Raw genomic sequence first — 15,596 nt, 5'->3', positions numbered from 1 at the left:
GAGAGATTATTATTGATTGGCTACCTCTTACATAGCCCACACTGGGATTTGAACTTGCAACTCAGGATCTGCCCTGAGTTAAACCATGACTTCCTGGTTCATAGGTCGAAGCTCAATAACTGAGCCATTCCTGGTGGCAATTTTATTAATTTTTGTTGAGAGAAAAAGGGAGAGGGAGAGAAACACGATGTCAAAGTGCAACATCAAACAGCTGCCTCCTGCACACCCTGTTCCAGGGAGCTAGCCCACAACCCAGGCACAGGCCCAGCACTCCAACTGGTAACACTTCAGTGCACCCAAGCAACTGAGCCACAACATCCATGATGGTATATGCAGTTTAGGACACAAAATGCAAATCTTTTAAACATTCAAATACACAACAACCTAGATTATGTACTGAAATTTTGACCAAGTTAAATGAAACTTATATCGATACTAGGAGCCCGTTGCACAAAGTTTCGTGCAATAGACTTTTCCTTCACCTGGCTGCCGGCACCAGTTATCCGCCAGCAGCAGTTTTCCTCTGGCCACCCGCCGATCACAGCGCCTCCCGCCAGCGCGATCGGCCACTCTGAGAGGAACTCCGATCCGATCGGGCGGGTGGCCAGAGGAAAACTGCTGCTGGCGGAAAACCGGTGCCGGCAGCCACGCAATCGGCCACCCCGAGTTCTGCCACCAGCGTCTTCCACAGCGCCGTTTAAGCCGGCGGGACTCGCGGGGGTCGGGGACTCGCGAGTCCCCGCCCCCCCCGCTCCTACCGCCAGCCAATCGGCCACCCTGAGTCCCACCCCCCATGCCTCCAGCCGGCCCAATCATGGGCATAGCGGAGTGATGGTAATTTGCATATTACCATTTTATTAGGTATGATAAAGAATTATACAGAAATGTTTGTATCAGTTTATTAGAAACTAGAGGCCCAATGCACAAAATTCATGCAAGGGGCTTTGGTCCTCTCAACCCTGGCTTTGTCCAGAAGGTGGTCCAGCTTTCTGGTCTAATTAGCATATAACATTTTTATTATTATAGACTAGGGGCCCAGTGCATGAAATTCGTACACTTGGTGTGTGTGTGTGGGGGGTCCCTCAGCCCAGCCTGTCCCCTCTCACAGACTGGGAGCCCTCAGGGGATGTCCTACTGACAGCTTAGGCCTGCTCCCCTAAGGAGCGAGCCTAAGCCTCAGTCTGGCCTTCCTCTGCCGGAGGCGACCCGGCTGATCATGGGAAGGCGCCAGCCCCACCACCCCACTGCTGCAGCCACTTCCAGCCACCATAGCCGCCAAGGTGTTTTCATCAACAGACTCCAGACTCTTCACCATGAAAAAATGACAACTTTCTTTAGGCATTTTCAAGATGTCTCTGTCATAGGATATGACATTTCTCCCTTTCTTTCATTTTTATCCTGACCTGAGGATATGTTTCCATTGGTTTTTAGAGAGTGTAGAAGAGAGGGAGACAGAAACATCAATTTGAGAGGGACACTTTGATTGGTTGCCTCCTGCATAAGCCCTGACCTGGGCCTCAGCCAGGGAGGAGCCTGTAACCTAGGTACATGCCCTTGATCAGAATCAAACCCTGACCCTGCAGTCGCCAGGCCAAGGCTCTATATTCACTGAGCCAAACTGGCTAGGGCAGGATATGACATTTCTTAACACCTCCAACAGCAGACCTTCATTTTTTTCCTCCAGGAGTGTGGTGGAAAAACCCTAGATCACCTTCTTGGATTCTTATTACCCAAGTTACCAAGGACATGGCAAGTAGGCAGCGTACAGGGAGCTTAGCTAATGAGCGGTCAGAAAAGGTGTTTATGCTCTAACTGGTTTGGTTCAGTGGATAGGGCATTGGCCTGCAGACTGAAGGGTCCCAGGTATGATTCCTGTTAAGGGCATGTACCTTGGCTGGGGGCACATCCCCAGTAGAGTGTGTGCAGGAGGAAGCGGATCGATGTTTCTCTCTCGTCAATGTTTCTAACTCTCCATCCCTCTCCCCTCTTTTCTGTGAAATCAATAAAATATATATATATATTTTTGTAAAAAGGTGTTCCTCTGCAGCTCATGCACAGAGGACCCCCTTTGTTGTGTCCACTGGGCTAGGGAAGTCTCCCAGCAGCCCGTGGGGCGGGGCAGGGCACGTCCCCCAAGGCTGGCAGCCCTGTGTTGTGGCCGAGCTGCTGGGTGCTCAGGGCATATGCTTAGGCTCAGAACCCAGGCCACTCGGCGCCTGCATATGCAAATTAACCCACCATCTTTGCCAGGTTAATTTGCATGCGCACTCCTGATGGCTGGTGGGTATCATGGAGGTACGGTCAATTTGCATCTTTCCCTTTTATTAGTGTAGATAACAAAGTATTCATAAAAATGGATAAACTATTGGTGATATATTCAAAGGTAAGAATATTTATCAGAAAAAAAAGATGAGTTACTAATATATTTTTACAAAATCTCCAAGTATTATGAAACATAAATTAAAGCAGAAAAATACTTAGAAAATGCAAAGTGATCTATTAAAATGGAATTTAAGGAGGAGAAGGAAGGAGAGGTGGCCGTTTTCCTGCATCACATCCTTTCTCCCATTGAGACTGAACTGTGTGAAATATGAGTCAGCGTGAAAGATCAGGATCCTTATGGAGAATACTAGAAGATGAAAAGTCTCCCCAGCCAGTTGAACCTGTGGATCCTCAACAGGAAAAGGAAGAGTCAAAGAAATATATAGACTTAAACATCTTTCGGCAACAGAGGTTGTAGCAAGCAGTGAAAAAAAAAAAAAAGGATGACTTAGAAAAAAGGTCATCAGTGTTTTGGAACTCAGAAATAAGCGGCTGGAATCAGAAATCTCCGAAGTGCAAACTTCTGAAGATGATAGCAAAAGAGAATTGGAAAAATATGTGCGACTCTACCAAGAACAACTGGAAAGCACAAAGTTATTGGAAAATAAACTATGTCAAATGCAGAATCATCATAAAAAATAAATTTAACTCATTAGCCCCTAAACTTAAAACATAATTACTGCCAAAACCGGTTTCGCTCAGTGGATAGAGCGTTGGTCTGCGGACTGAAAGGTCCCAGGTTCGATTCCGGTCAAGGGCATGTACATGGGTTGCAGGCACATCTCCGGTAGGGGGTGTGCAAGAGGCAGCTGGTCGATGTTTCTCTCTCATCGATGTTTCTAGCTCTCTGTCCCTCTCCTTTCCTCTCTGTAAAAAATCAATAAAATATATTATTTAAAAAAAACAAAAAACATAATTACTGCCCTGACCGGTTTGGCTCAGTGGATAGAGCGTCGGCCTGCGGACTCAAGGGTCCCGGGTTCGATTCTGGTCAAGGGCATGTACCTTGGTTGCGGGCACATCCCCAGTGGGGGGGGTGCAGGAGGCAGCTGATTGATGTTTCTCTCTCATCGATGTTTCTAACTTTCTATCCCTCTCCCTTCCTCTCTGTAAAAATCAATAAAATATATTTTAAAAAAAAATAATAATAATTACTATTGTGCCAGGTTCATGAGGTTAGTAGGGCGTGAAAGCCAACTAAATCGTATAACTTTGGAAAATGATGTTAGTAAATAAACTTACCTTTCAAATGTTAAAAAAAAATGGAATTTAAGTCCATGGTTACTTGGAAAGCTAGAAGAACAGGGACAGATTAAGAAAGGTCATGAAGCAAGTTCACAGTGACAGTTATGGTCAGTATGATGAATATAATGAAGCTTTCAGTTTTACGCATACATCAAGATTTATGAAATACTATACTAAACACATGTATTTTACTCATTATAGCTTTCAAAACTGGTTCCAGATTTTAAAGTGTAGATGTTCCACTGTGTTGGAAAAATAGGTTTGGCAAATCTATATTCAATCCACCTTCTTAAACGCTCTGGGCAACTGTCTTGCCTAGGGACAGAAAATGTAACAAACAATGGAGTACATTCACCCAAACCAACAAGAATGCTGGCTGAATCATAAAAGCACCATCCCTGGACTGCAGACACCCTTTGCCTTCCTCTTTGTTTTTCTGCCAGTGCACCAATGGCTCTGAGGGGAACATCTGAGAGGCTACAGAAATCCACAAAACCTCTTGATGATAATCAATGACAATGACTGTGTCCACAGAAGATAAACATGCCTCAGATCCTCAGGACTATGTGTACAACACTCCTATACATTTTTCCTCAGAAACATTCCTGGATGCACGTTTCTATGAGGAACATTCCATCTAATGAGGTGTATTCACCTCCAACACCAATTATGCCAGTGGTTCTGCATTGAAATGGTTTCCCCTAACTGCTATGGTCCTCCATCCAGTTACCATCACGCATGGAAATGTAGGCATTAGGACACATGGGCCCTCTGCAAGACCTGGGCAGGAGGTGCCTTTCAAATGTCTTGGCATCCCTTGAAAACAAAAACAAAAATTCACAGTGCTCTCAGACATACTTGAGGTTGTCATAGCTACCGCCTCTTGGGAGTGATCTCTGTGTCTCAAAGCATCCATCTTCACATGAGGACTAGAGTCCACAGTGTTTCCTGGGAAATTATGGGCAGCAATGTAAATTAGGCAAAAACTGCTGAGCTAATTTCTGCACCATAATGTTCCCCCAAGGGCAAAGAATGTTTGAGACCTCATAAACGTTTTTCACCTCATCATGCTCGGAGAGCCCAGATCTCCTTATAAACTAACCCACACAGTAAACAGAACACCCAAGATTAAAGAAGTCTTAGTAAAAAGCCTTCATTATTTTAGAAACCAAAGACGCATGAGACTGGAAGTTCGCCAACCACTAATTAGTTCTACGTGGCAACTCCTGAGTGGAAAAAATTAGGAATTCCTAAGGGATCAGCTATTCCTAATTTTCTTCAACAAATCAGACAACTGAGTTAGCTTCCCTGAGCACATGAGGATGGTGATCAATGCCATCTGTAGGGACCTTACAGGAGGTACAAGTGAAATACCTTCAGCAACAGAAATATGCAGTGACAGATATGGCAACACATCTGTAGGTTAGAAAATGCAACATAGACACATATTGTTCGACTATAAAAAAACGACAGCAGAAACACTTGTGGGGACTTTACATATTGTAAGTGTTTAAATATATGAGATAGCCCTAACTGGTTTGGCTCAATGGATAGAGTGTCGGCCTGCAGACTGAGAGGTCGTTGGTTCGATTCAGGTCAAGGGCATGTACCTGGGTTGCGGGCACATCCCCAGGGGGAGGTGTGCAGGAGGCAGCTAATCCAACTTTCTCTCCCATCAATGTTTCTGACTCTCTATCCCTCTCCCTTCTTCTCTGTAAAAAATCAATAAAATATATTTAAAAAATTTTTAAATATATGAGATATAATGCAAATGACTTTGCAACTTTTTATCCTATTGTTAAGACCTGAGAAACATATCCTACACATCTAAGAAAAGTACCACATGTGAACACATATGTACACAACAAATTTAGAATTTGAATGAGAGATATCTTATGTTAATTGCACTCATAAGGCCTTTCTGCAGATTGAAGTCTCTGATGATATTGGGAGACCATTGATACTTGTAAAAGATTTCCCACATTCACTGCTTTTATAAGCCTTTACTCCTGTATGAACTCTCTGATGACTATGAAGATAGGTCTTAGGGGTAAAATATTTCTCACATTCACTGCATTAGGAAGGCTTTTCTGCAGGGTGAAATTGCTGATGATAATGGAGGCCATTCCAAGTGGTAAAAGATTTTGGACATTCACGGCATTTATAAGGCTTTTCTCCAGTGTGAACTCTCTCATGACGACGAACCTCACTGCTAGTCATAAAAGATTTCGCACATTCACTGCATTTATAAGGCTTTTCTCCAGTGTGAACTCTCTGGTGACAACGAAGATAACTGCTAGTGGTAAAGGATTTCCCACATTGACTGCATTTATAAGGCTTTTCTCCAGTATGAACTCTCTGATGACGACGAAGATCACTGCTAGTGGTAAAAGATTTCCCACATTCACTGCATTTAGAAGGCTTTTCTCCAGTGTGAACTCTCTGATGACACCGAAGGCAACTACTACTGGCAAAACGTTTCCCACATTCACTGCATTTATACGGCTTTTCTCCGGTGTGAACTCTCTGGTGACGACAAAGATCAGTGCTAGTGGTAAAAGATTTTGGACATTCACTGCACACATAACGCCTTTCGCCAGTGTGTAAACTTTGATGATTACAGAGGCTACTACTCCGGGTAAAAGATTTCCCACAGTCACTGCACTCATAAGGACTTTCTCCAGTGTGAAGTCTCTGATGACAATGAAGGCTATGCATCGTCGTAAAAGATTTCCCACATTCACTACATGTGTAAGGCTTTTCTCCAGTGTGAACTCTCTGGTGACGATGAAGGGTAGTAATACTGGCAAAATAATTCCCACATTCACTGCACTGATAAGGCCTTTCTGCAGTGTGAAGTTGATGTTCATGAATTGCAGCGTTACTGATAGAAGATTTTCCACATTCACTGCACTGATAAGGCCTTTCTCCGGTGTCAACTCTCTGATGACAACAGAGACCACTGCTATTGGTAAAAGTTTTCCCACATTCACTGCACTCATAAGGGTTTTCTCCAGTGTGAACACTCTGTTGATAATGAAAGCTAGAAGATTTGGTTAAGTAATTTCCACATTCACAGCACAGAAAACACTGACTTCCAGAATGTAAACACTTGTCCTGGAGAAACGTGTGATTGCAGCCAATGACTTTGTTATATTCTTTTCTTGTGTTGTATTTTTCTCCCCTTTGAAACTTTACCCCACTCTTCGAAATATCTTTTGGCCTGTCCCTGGTGTGAGTAGCCATTAGGTGGAGATGTCCAGACCAGGTATGTATACCCTGTCCAACCTCCCCACAGGTGAAATGATTCTGAGACACCTTGAAACTGGAGCTCTTTGCAAGTGATATCCTGTCCACACCTCTAATGGAAGTCTTCTCTCTCACATGCTGCTGGTAAAATTGTGCACTGAAACAAAATTGTTTTCCACATGCCCCACACCTCAACAGTATCTGTCTGTATTGTGTTCCCTGCAGCTCCATCACATGGAAAATGTTTCCCAAGACGAGCCCACAACTCTCACAGGGGTGGCTCTTCTGGGAAGACAAGGCTAATTTGGGATTTCTTGCCTGTGACACTCTTACAGAAACCTTCTGTTCATTCGCTGTCTCCACATCCTCTGCTCCACAGCAGCAACCTGAATAAAAGAAAACGCTGGTGAAGTACATGCTGACATTATATCTTCACTACAAATGTTTATCTGTCATGACTAGACGATTCCATAGACTCTGAGGAAATGGCTGTTATACATTTCTTGGCCCCAAAGGTCAGTCAATGATGAAAATCTCCCCAAGGGAGGGACAGAAGCACAGGATGGGACACAAAGAAGAGAGGAAGTGTCTGCTAGTTGTTCCTCCACAAATGGCTTCCGTTAGGTCCTTTGATGCTGGTGACGTGAGTCTGTGTAGAATAATCTGAATGTGCTCAAACCTAAAAATCAATTCTATTAGAGCACGTGATGTTCTACCTCAATACAGCAATCGGTGTGCACTCTACGGCTCTGCAGGTATGGACCAACGGTGGAAGGCACTAAAGAGAGATTCCACCCCTGTGAGAGGTGAAAAATTTAGCAAGGTTAGGTTATCCATGGACTGGGAATCCAAGTAGAGTGAGCACTGATCACTATTAAAACTGAGTTGTTGACAAAGTATCAACAATAAGTAAGAACAAGTAGAATTGGGTGAGGAATGGGCAATGGTAACAAAACACTGTTGAACCAAACGGGTTCCTAGTTATGAATGTAACAAAGCCCACATGTAAAAACCTCCCAAAAGCCCTTTACTCAGGCAAGACTGCCTGTGAGTCCACTGTGTCATTCATAAAGTAATGTTTCTACTGTGATGCAGAAATGATTCTTCCACTTAATTCACAGTTGAGCCACTGCACAGATAAATGATAAAAATCGTAAAAGAAACATTGAAAGGATGGATGGTTAACACTGTGGTACAACAGCACAGCACAGATGAGATCACAGGCAAAAGAGCTATTTGAGTGACATCAGCAGAATCAGAGATATGAACATCTTCCCCCATCCCAGAGTAAGTAGACAGTTATCCATGAATAAAAAACCCCACAGGAAACGGGAATAACAATACAATGAAGACAAACAGTAATACAGAATACCAAATAAGGACAACTGCATAGAACAAATGACTGGAAAGACTGGGTGAACAAACATATTTGAAGATAGCTACAGTCAAAAACAAGAGTCAGAGTTACCTCCATCAACCAATGTGCTTCTTCTATCATTGTCCATAGTGGCCTATTATTCGAAAAAGTACTGCAAATTTTGCTCTTAAAAGACACGGAATGGCCCTAGCCGGTTTGGCTCAGTGGCTAGAGCATAGTCATGCAGATGAAGGGTCCCGAATTGGATTCCAACACTAGGGTCCCAGATTCAATTCCAAAGTCACATGCCCAGGTTGTGAGATCAATCCCCAGTAAGGGGGGGGGGGGGGGTGTAAGAGACAGCCAATCATGATTCTCTCTCATCATTGATATTTCTGTCTCTCTTTCCATCTCCCTTCCTGTCTGAAACCAATAAAAATATATTTAAAAAAACCACCACCACAGAATACCCTGGCCAGTGTGGCTCAGTTGGTTGGAGTATCGTCCTGTGACCCTAGGGGTCTCAGATTAGATTTCCAGTCAGGGCACATATCAGTATGTAGGTTGCATGTCCAATTAGGACATGTGTCTAGACAACCGATTGATGTTTCCCCCTCACACTGATATCTCTCTCTCTCCTCCCCCCTTCTCCTTCTCCCTCTCTTTCCCTCCCTCTCCATCTTTCTTCCTCTCTATCTGAAACTGAATATAAAAAATAAGTAAGAATTCCAAGGTAGCCAAATAAAAAAAAGAGAACATAAAAAGGTCTAGAGACGAAGAAAATCAAAAGACGCCTACGAAAGCTCATGTATCAAATTCAGAAAATGCATTCTAAGAGCCAATTTTATAAAAATAAATGCCTACAATATGAAAAAATATCTCAAAAAAAAAAAAAAATACTGGCACCTCAGAAAATTAGAAACACAACAAGAAAGTAAACCCAAAGGTTGGAAAAGAAAGAAACAATAAATATTAAAACAAACATAAAAAGGACATAAGACAAAATACAAGAATAGCTAATGCCAGAAACCAATCACTGTTTCACTAATAGAGATGTGGACAGGAAGCCGGGAAGGCTGGTCAAAAACCTTAATTGCTCTAACCACTCACTGCTTAGTTGAGACATTGTTAGCTGAAGCAGCCTTCACCTCTGTTTGTCCCATGTAAATTTCTGTTATTTCCTGCCTAAGGGCTAAGGGTGTTTCCCCATAGCCTCAATAAAAGGAATAGCAGGGCCAGAGCAGGGTGTAGTTCTCCCACGAGAGTTGGACTACCGCTTGGCCCCCCATATCGCCAAATTAAATTTCTTCTACTCTTTTCATTTGTGTGTGGCCCTTCTCCAGAACCCAAACCCTGAACCACGCGGGACGTGAAAGGGGATCCCACAAGCTAACAGGTATTTTTGAAAGATACAAAATTAGAAAAACTTTAACTACACTAATGGAAACACACACACACACACACACACACACACACACAAACAAGCCTCAAATAAACTGTAAAGAAATGAAAATTAAGACATTACACCTGACACTATGAACCACAATGCATCATAAGAGATGTTAATATTAGCAGATGACATGACCCTACATAGAGATATTTCTTAAGATCCCATATGAGCTTCTGAAATTAATAAACAAATTCAGAAGCCCGGGCAGGTGGCTCGGTTGGTGTTTGTGTGGTCCCTATGCACCAAGGTTGTGGGTTTGATCCCTCATCAGGGCACATGCAGGGGAGAGCCAGTAATGCATAGATGGGTAGAACAGCACATCAATGTTTGCCTCTTTTTTGCTGTCTCCCTTCCTGTCTCTAAAAACCATATATATAAAAGCCTGAGTGACCGGCTGACAGGCACTGACCACCAGAGAGCAGACACTCAACACAGGAGCAGAACCACAGGCATGGAAACAGGGAACAGACCGATGAATCACAGAGGGCAGGGGGAGAGGAGAGGGGAGGAAAATATTAACCAAAGATATTATATGCATACTATAGGCCCGGTGCACAAAATTCGTGAACGGGGGCGGGGGGGAGGGAGGAGGGTTGTGGGGGGGCGTGTCCCTCAGCCCAGCCTGCACCCTGTCCAATCTGGGACATCCCTCTCACAATCCAGGACTGCTGGCTCCCAACCACTCACCTGCCTGATTGCCCCTAACTGCCCTCCCCTGCCAGCCTGGTCACCCATAACTGCCCTCCCCTGCAGGCCTGGTTGACCCTAACTATCCTCCCCTGCAGGCCTAGTTGACCATAACTGTCCTCCCCTGCAGGCCTGGTTGACCCTAACTATCCTCCCCTGCAGGCCTAGTTGACCATAACTGTCCTCCCCTGCAGGTCTAGTCGCCCCCAACTGCCCTCCCCTGCAGGCCTGGTCCCCCCCCAACAGCCTACTCCTGCAGGCCTGGTCCCCCCCAACAGTCCACTCCTGCAGGCCTGGTTTCCCCCAACTTCCCTCCCCTGCCAGCCTGGTCTCCCCCAACTGCCCTCCCCTGCAGGCCTGGTCCCCCCCCCCCAACTGTCCTCCCTACTGGCCTGATCGCCCACAACTGCCCTCCCCTGCTGGCCATCTTGTGTCCACATGGAGGCAGACATCTTTGACCAAATGGAGTGGCCATCTTGTGTGTTGGAGTGATGGTCAATTTGCATATTACTTTTATTATATAGGATTAGAGGCCCAGTGAAATGGATTCATGCACCAGGAGGATCCCTTGGCCTGGCCTGCAGGGATTGGGCCGAAACCACCACTCCCACATCTCCTGAGGGGTCCCAGAATGCAAGAAGGTGCAGGTCAGGCCAAGGGACCCGACCAGTGCACAAATCCATGCACCAGGCCTCTAGTAAATAAATAAAGGATGGCTTGTATGGCTCAGTGATTGAGCATCAACCCAATCAATTCAATTCCTTATCCAGGCACATGCACAGGTTGAGCTCAATCAGCAGTGTGGGTTGTGCAAGAGGCAGCCCATCAATGACTCTCTCTCATCACTGATGTTTCAACCTCTCTCTCCTCCTCTTCTTCTCTAAAATCAATAAATATATATATATATATATATTTAAAAATATATTTTATTGATTTTTTACAGAGAGGAAGAGAGAGTTAGAAACATCAATCAGCTGCCTCCTGCACACCTCCTGTTGGGGATGTGCCTGCAACCAAGGTACATGCCCTTGACCGGAATCGAACCTGGGTCCTTTCAGTCTGCAGGCCGACGCTCTATCCACTGAGCCAAACCAGTTAGGGCAAAAAATATATATATTTTTTTAATATAATTTATACAATAAATAAATAGCCCTGGCCCATGTAGCTCAGTGGTGAGAGTGCTGGCCTATGCACTGGAGAGTCATGGGTTAGATTCCCAGTCAAGGGCAGGTCCCTTGGTTGCAAGTCTGATACTGCTACCAGTACAGGCAAATGTGGAAGGCAACAAATCGATGTTTCTCTCTGTCTTTCTCTCATTATTCTCTCTCTAAAAGAAAATCAATGGAAAAAGTATTCACACTACCTGGGTGAAGATAAAAGAAGAATAAAGAATTAAATTCAGAAACATTACAGGAAGCAAAATAAACATAAAAACATTAGTTCCATTTCTACACATAATAATAAATTCTCTGATAGAAACATGAAGGTACTCAAATTTACAATAGCATTAAAATAAAAATAAAAAATATGAATGCATTTGGCCAAAAGGTGGAACATCTATACATTGAACCCTATAATCCTATATAATAAATAACTAATATGCAAATGGTTGTCACATCCTCATGCCCTCGTGCTGTAACGGCTCAGACAGTAAACAATGGGGAAGGCAAGCAAGGGGTGGCAGTTGGAAGCGATCAGGCCAACAGCGAGGAGCAGTTGGGAATGATCAGACCAGCAGGAGAGTGGTTAGGGGCAATCAGGCAGGCAGGCAGGTGAGCACTTAGGAACCAATGGTCTCAACTGGAGAGTACAGGCGGGGCTGAGGGACCCCCAACCCAGTGTCATGCACTGGGCCTCTAGTACAAAGATAAAAAGAATGGAAGAAAACACAAGTAAATTAAAAGACATCCTGTGTTGTCGAAAACAGTTTGGCTCAGTGGATAGAGTGTCAGCCTGCAGACTGGAGAGTCCCAGGTTCGATTCCGGTCAAGGGCACGTATGTTGGTTGTGGGCACATCCCCAGTGGGGGGTGTGCAGGAGGCAGCTGATCGATGTTTTTCTCTCACAGATGTTTCTGACTCCCGGTCCCTCTCTCTTCCTCTCTGTAAAAAAAACCAATAAAATCTATTTTTAAAAAAAGACATCCTGTGTTCATGAATTTGAGAAATATCGTGAAGATAACTATAGTACACAAAGCTATCTACAGATTAAATGCAATCCCAATGATCACTCCAATGGTATTTTACAAAGAAATGAAGAGAATCTTGAAATGTATAGAACGAAAACACATCCACTAACAAAAGCAATCTTGAGTGAGAACAAAGCTGGTGGCATCACACTTCCTGACTTCAATTTATTTCAAAGAGAAAGCAAGCAAACAGTGTGTTATTGGAGAAACACAGACACATAGATCAATAGAAAAGAACAAAAAACAAAAAGAAATAATCCCAGGCACATACTTTCAAATAATCTTTGTCAAAGCTGCAAGACACAGAGGAAGAGAAAGATAGTTTCTTCAATGAATGGTGCTGCTAAAAATCAATACTCACATGTAAACACAACAATACTGGACACTCCTGATAAAATTTAACTCAACCTGCATGACAGTATTAAATGCCAATGCTAAAACTTAAAAGTCCTTCAAGCCAACCTAGAGAAAAAGTTTTGGAGGTTTGTTATGGACAGGATTTTCTGGATGTGAAACCAACCATCAGACAAAATAGACAAAACAAACAGTCCAGATCGCAACAAATAAAGAAAAAAGCTTCTTCACAGCACAAAGCAATAAACAAAATGAAATGAAATGCAATCTAGAGGATTGGAGAAAATACTCGCAAATCATATGAAGGAATCACTGGATTCAGTTCTGATCAGCATAATAAAGCAAATACTGCAATATAGACAGAAATTCGCACAAATAGTTGGAGTTCCTGGTGAATAATAAAGATATGTTAATAGTATACTGCAGGCTAATAACAATGCAATGATTTTGTCTCAAAAGCAAATGCCATATAACTTCATTAAAAATACTTTATTGCTAAACACTAGTAACACGCATCTGAGCTTGCTAGAAAAATGGTGGCACTAGAGCTGCTGATTGCACTGTTCCCAAAAACATGGACTTTGTAGAAAAGTGGGCCTGGGAGAGCAGTATCTGTGAAGCACAATTAAGCACATGAAAAAAAATATGTTCTCCTGTATGTAAGCAATTAATATATAAAATATACAAGGTAGTAAAAAAACTCTTTAACCAAAAAAATACAGGATATAAACAGGATAAGGATGTAGAGAAAATCCTCCAAAAATATTTACACATGACCAACAGGAATACAGAAAATGCTTTCCTCACTAATCAAGGTAGAATCCCTTATGCTTCCTGCAACACTACCAACCACAAGTCCTTCCCTGTGAACGTAGCACAGCGGGGAGAACTGGGACTTCAGGAATAGAAGGGAGCAGCGGATACAGACCCACCCTCCCCAGGACAGCAACTACCCAGGAAACTGGAAAATCAAGCAGAACCACAGTCTACATGGGAGGACACAGCACACCCTGGGGGATGGGGCCTGGGAAATCACAAAGCCAAGTCCAGGTCCCTGGTGAGAGTGAGGGTCTTACCCAGCGAGGATACAAGTTCAAAGTTCTCCAGCATCACATTCAGGTACAGCTGTCTCTGACCCTCATCAAGGAGGCTCCATTCCTCCCTGGAGAAGTACAGGGCAATGTCCTCAAAGGTCACGCCAACCTGTCAGAATGGAGACAACTGAAACCAGAGCTGTCTCTCTGAGAATCCCCACTCCTACTCCTTCCACACCTTCCCCCCCTCAACCTCCTCCAGGGCACCCGGTTAGTGTGGACACCAGGCCCTAATGCCAGTGCAGGCTGCTCTCTCATCACAGTCCCATTACTCACTGGGATTGCCCTCAGCAGAGCAGCTGGGTTGGGTGGGAAGGATTGGGGGAGGGGAGGGGAGAGAGCAATGCCATTTAAGGTCTGGGCCATGGCTCCCTGGCTCTAGGCAGTACCACCCCAGTCTCCTAGATCATGCCTCCAAGACGAAGCCAAGGACGAGCTTATTCTCCACCTTTAAATCAGCTCACACTTCCTCCAGATGTGCACACCGCTGGGTAACCTTTAACCCCTTCCCATCTTCAGTATCAGGTTCACTCCCTCAGCTCTGCCCCCTTCCTGCTCCAATGCCACTGGATCTCGCTGGACTCACCCATGAACTTGGCACATGGCATGTAGAGAAGCTTGTCTCCCAGCCGGATCCAGGACCACCCCCGGCCCCTGAGGGACCCCACAGCCGGGAAAGCCCCAATGAGGCTGTGCTGTCCTCCCTGCAGCCTCTGATCTGTCCGCCAATCCTCACAGCCCACACCCTCAGGGAACCTCAGATGCCAGTCAGCCCTGTCCTCTCCGCCCTGCACTGGCTGTGCCTCAGAAGCCACAACGCTCCTCTCCCCTCCGCCTTCCTCACGGTCCTCCACGCGGACTGAGCTGCAGGACGGGACAGGCGCCCGCACCCGGGCGGTCCTGTTCGGTGTGAGGAGGCGGTGAGGGCCCGGCGGACAGGAACTCACCTCAGCGAAGCTCCTCAGCGCGGGCGCCGCCATTGAACTCCGTGGGCCGAGCGGGGCGGGAGCGGCGGGAGCAGCAGCCGCCCAGGGAATGGCGGTCCCTGTCCGAGGCCTTGCACGGTCCGGTAGCTCAGTTCTGCGTTCCAATTCCAAGTGTGAGCTGTGAGCAACACTGCAGGCTCCCACCACGGGCTGTGAGGCGGGGAACACCACACTCCAGCCTTCCCCACTGGCGTCTGCCACCTGGAACTACTGAACCCTCCGAGAGAAGAAACAGAGAGAAGACAAAATCCGACTAGGACTTCCGGTCCCGCCCTCTAGAACTGGAAAAAACGGAAACGCCTTTTCTGAGCTTCCATTGGCTCAGCCTGTTGTCATTCCACGCCCGGCCTTCTGGGTAATGTAGTCCCTATGCTCCAAGGCCAGGATCCGGTATTTCCTCAGCTGACTCCAGGATTGGTTTTGACAGCAAATAGCCCAAGAACACACCAAGTATACTCAGGACCCTCTAGCGCCTTCAGGGGAGGTGATTTCCAGGGCAAGTTTGTTTCTGAGGCCCCTGTGTGGCTTCCTTTAGCAGCTGGTTTTGCATATCTTTCTTCAGGATCTGCTCTTCCTGAATGGCAGGCATTGTTTCTTCCTTCAGGCTATTTAGGCATCTGTCTACTTCAAACCAAATGTAGCTTGCAGAGGTTGTTCAAGTCTC

At 45.1% G+C, this 15,596-nt stretch overlaps 1 protein-coding gene across 1 annotated transcript; it reads right to left on the bottom strand.

The window, feature by feature from the left end:
* Positions 1-788: 788 nt before the first annotated feature.
* On the bottom strand, positions 789-15,119 carry LOC307116463 (uncharacterized protein). Its single transcript, XM_079800476.1, has 3 exons — positions 14,894-15,119; positions 13,929-14,055; positions 789-7,202 (listed from the first exon to the last, which is right to left on the bottom strand). The coding sequence occupies exons 1-3, from the start codon at positions 14,924-14,926 to the stop codon at positions 5,644-5,646; spliced, it is 1,719 nt and encodes a 572-aa protein (XP_079656602.1). The 5' UTR covers positions 14,927-15,119; the 3' UTR covers positions 789-5,643.
* Positions 15,120-15,596: the final 477 nt, after the last annotated feature.

This window comes from Cnephaeus nilssonii (genome assembly GCF_951640355.1).
Source record: "Cnephaeus nilssonii genome assembly, chromosome: 20".
Lineage (NCBI taxonomy): Eukaryota > Metazoa > Chordata > Mammalia > Chiroptera > Vespertilionidae > Cnephaeus > Cnephaeus nilssonii.
This window is presented reverse-complemented; position numbering and strand designations above follow the sequence as displayed.

What these genes read in the sequence shown, in the direction of transcription:
- LOC307116463 (XM_079800476.1), bottom strand. Translation starts at nt 14,926, where the DNA reads ATGGCGGCGCCCGCGCTGAGGAGCTTCGCTGAG. An exon ending in CGCTGAGGAGCTTCGCTGAG is followed by an intron (nt 14,056 to 14,893) that starts GTGAGTTCCTGT and finishes CCATTCTGACAG; the next exon opens with GTTGGCGTGACCTTTGAGGA. An exon ending in TGAACTTGTATCCTCGCTGG is followed by an intron (nt 7,203 to 13,928) that starts GTAAGACCCTCA and finishes TCTTTTATTCAG; the next exon opens with GTTGCTGCTGTGGAGCAGAG.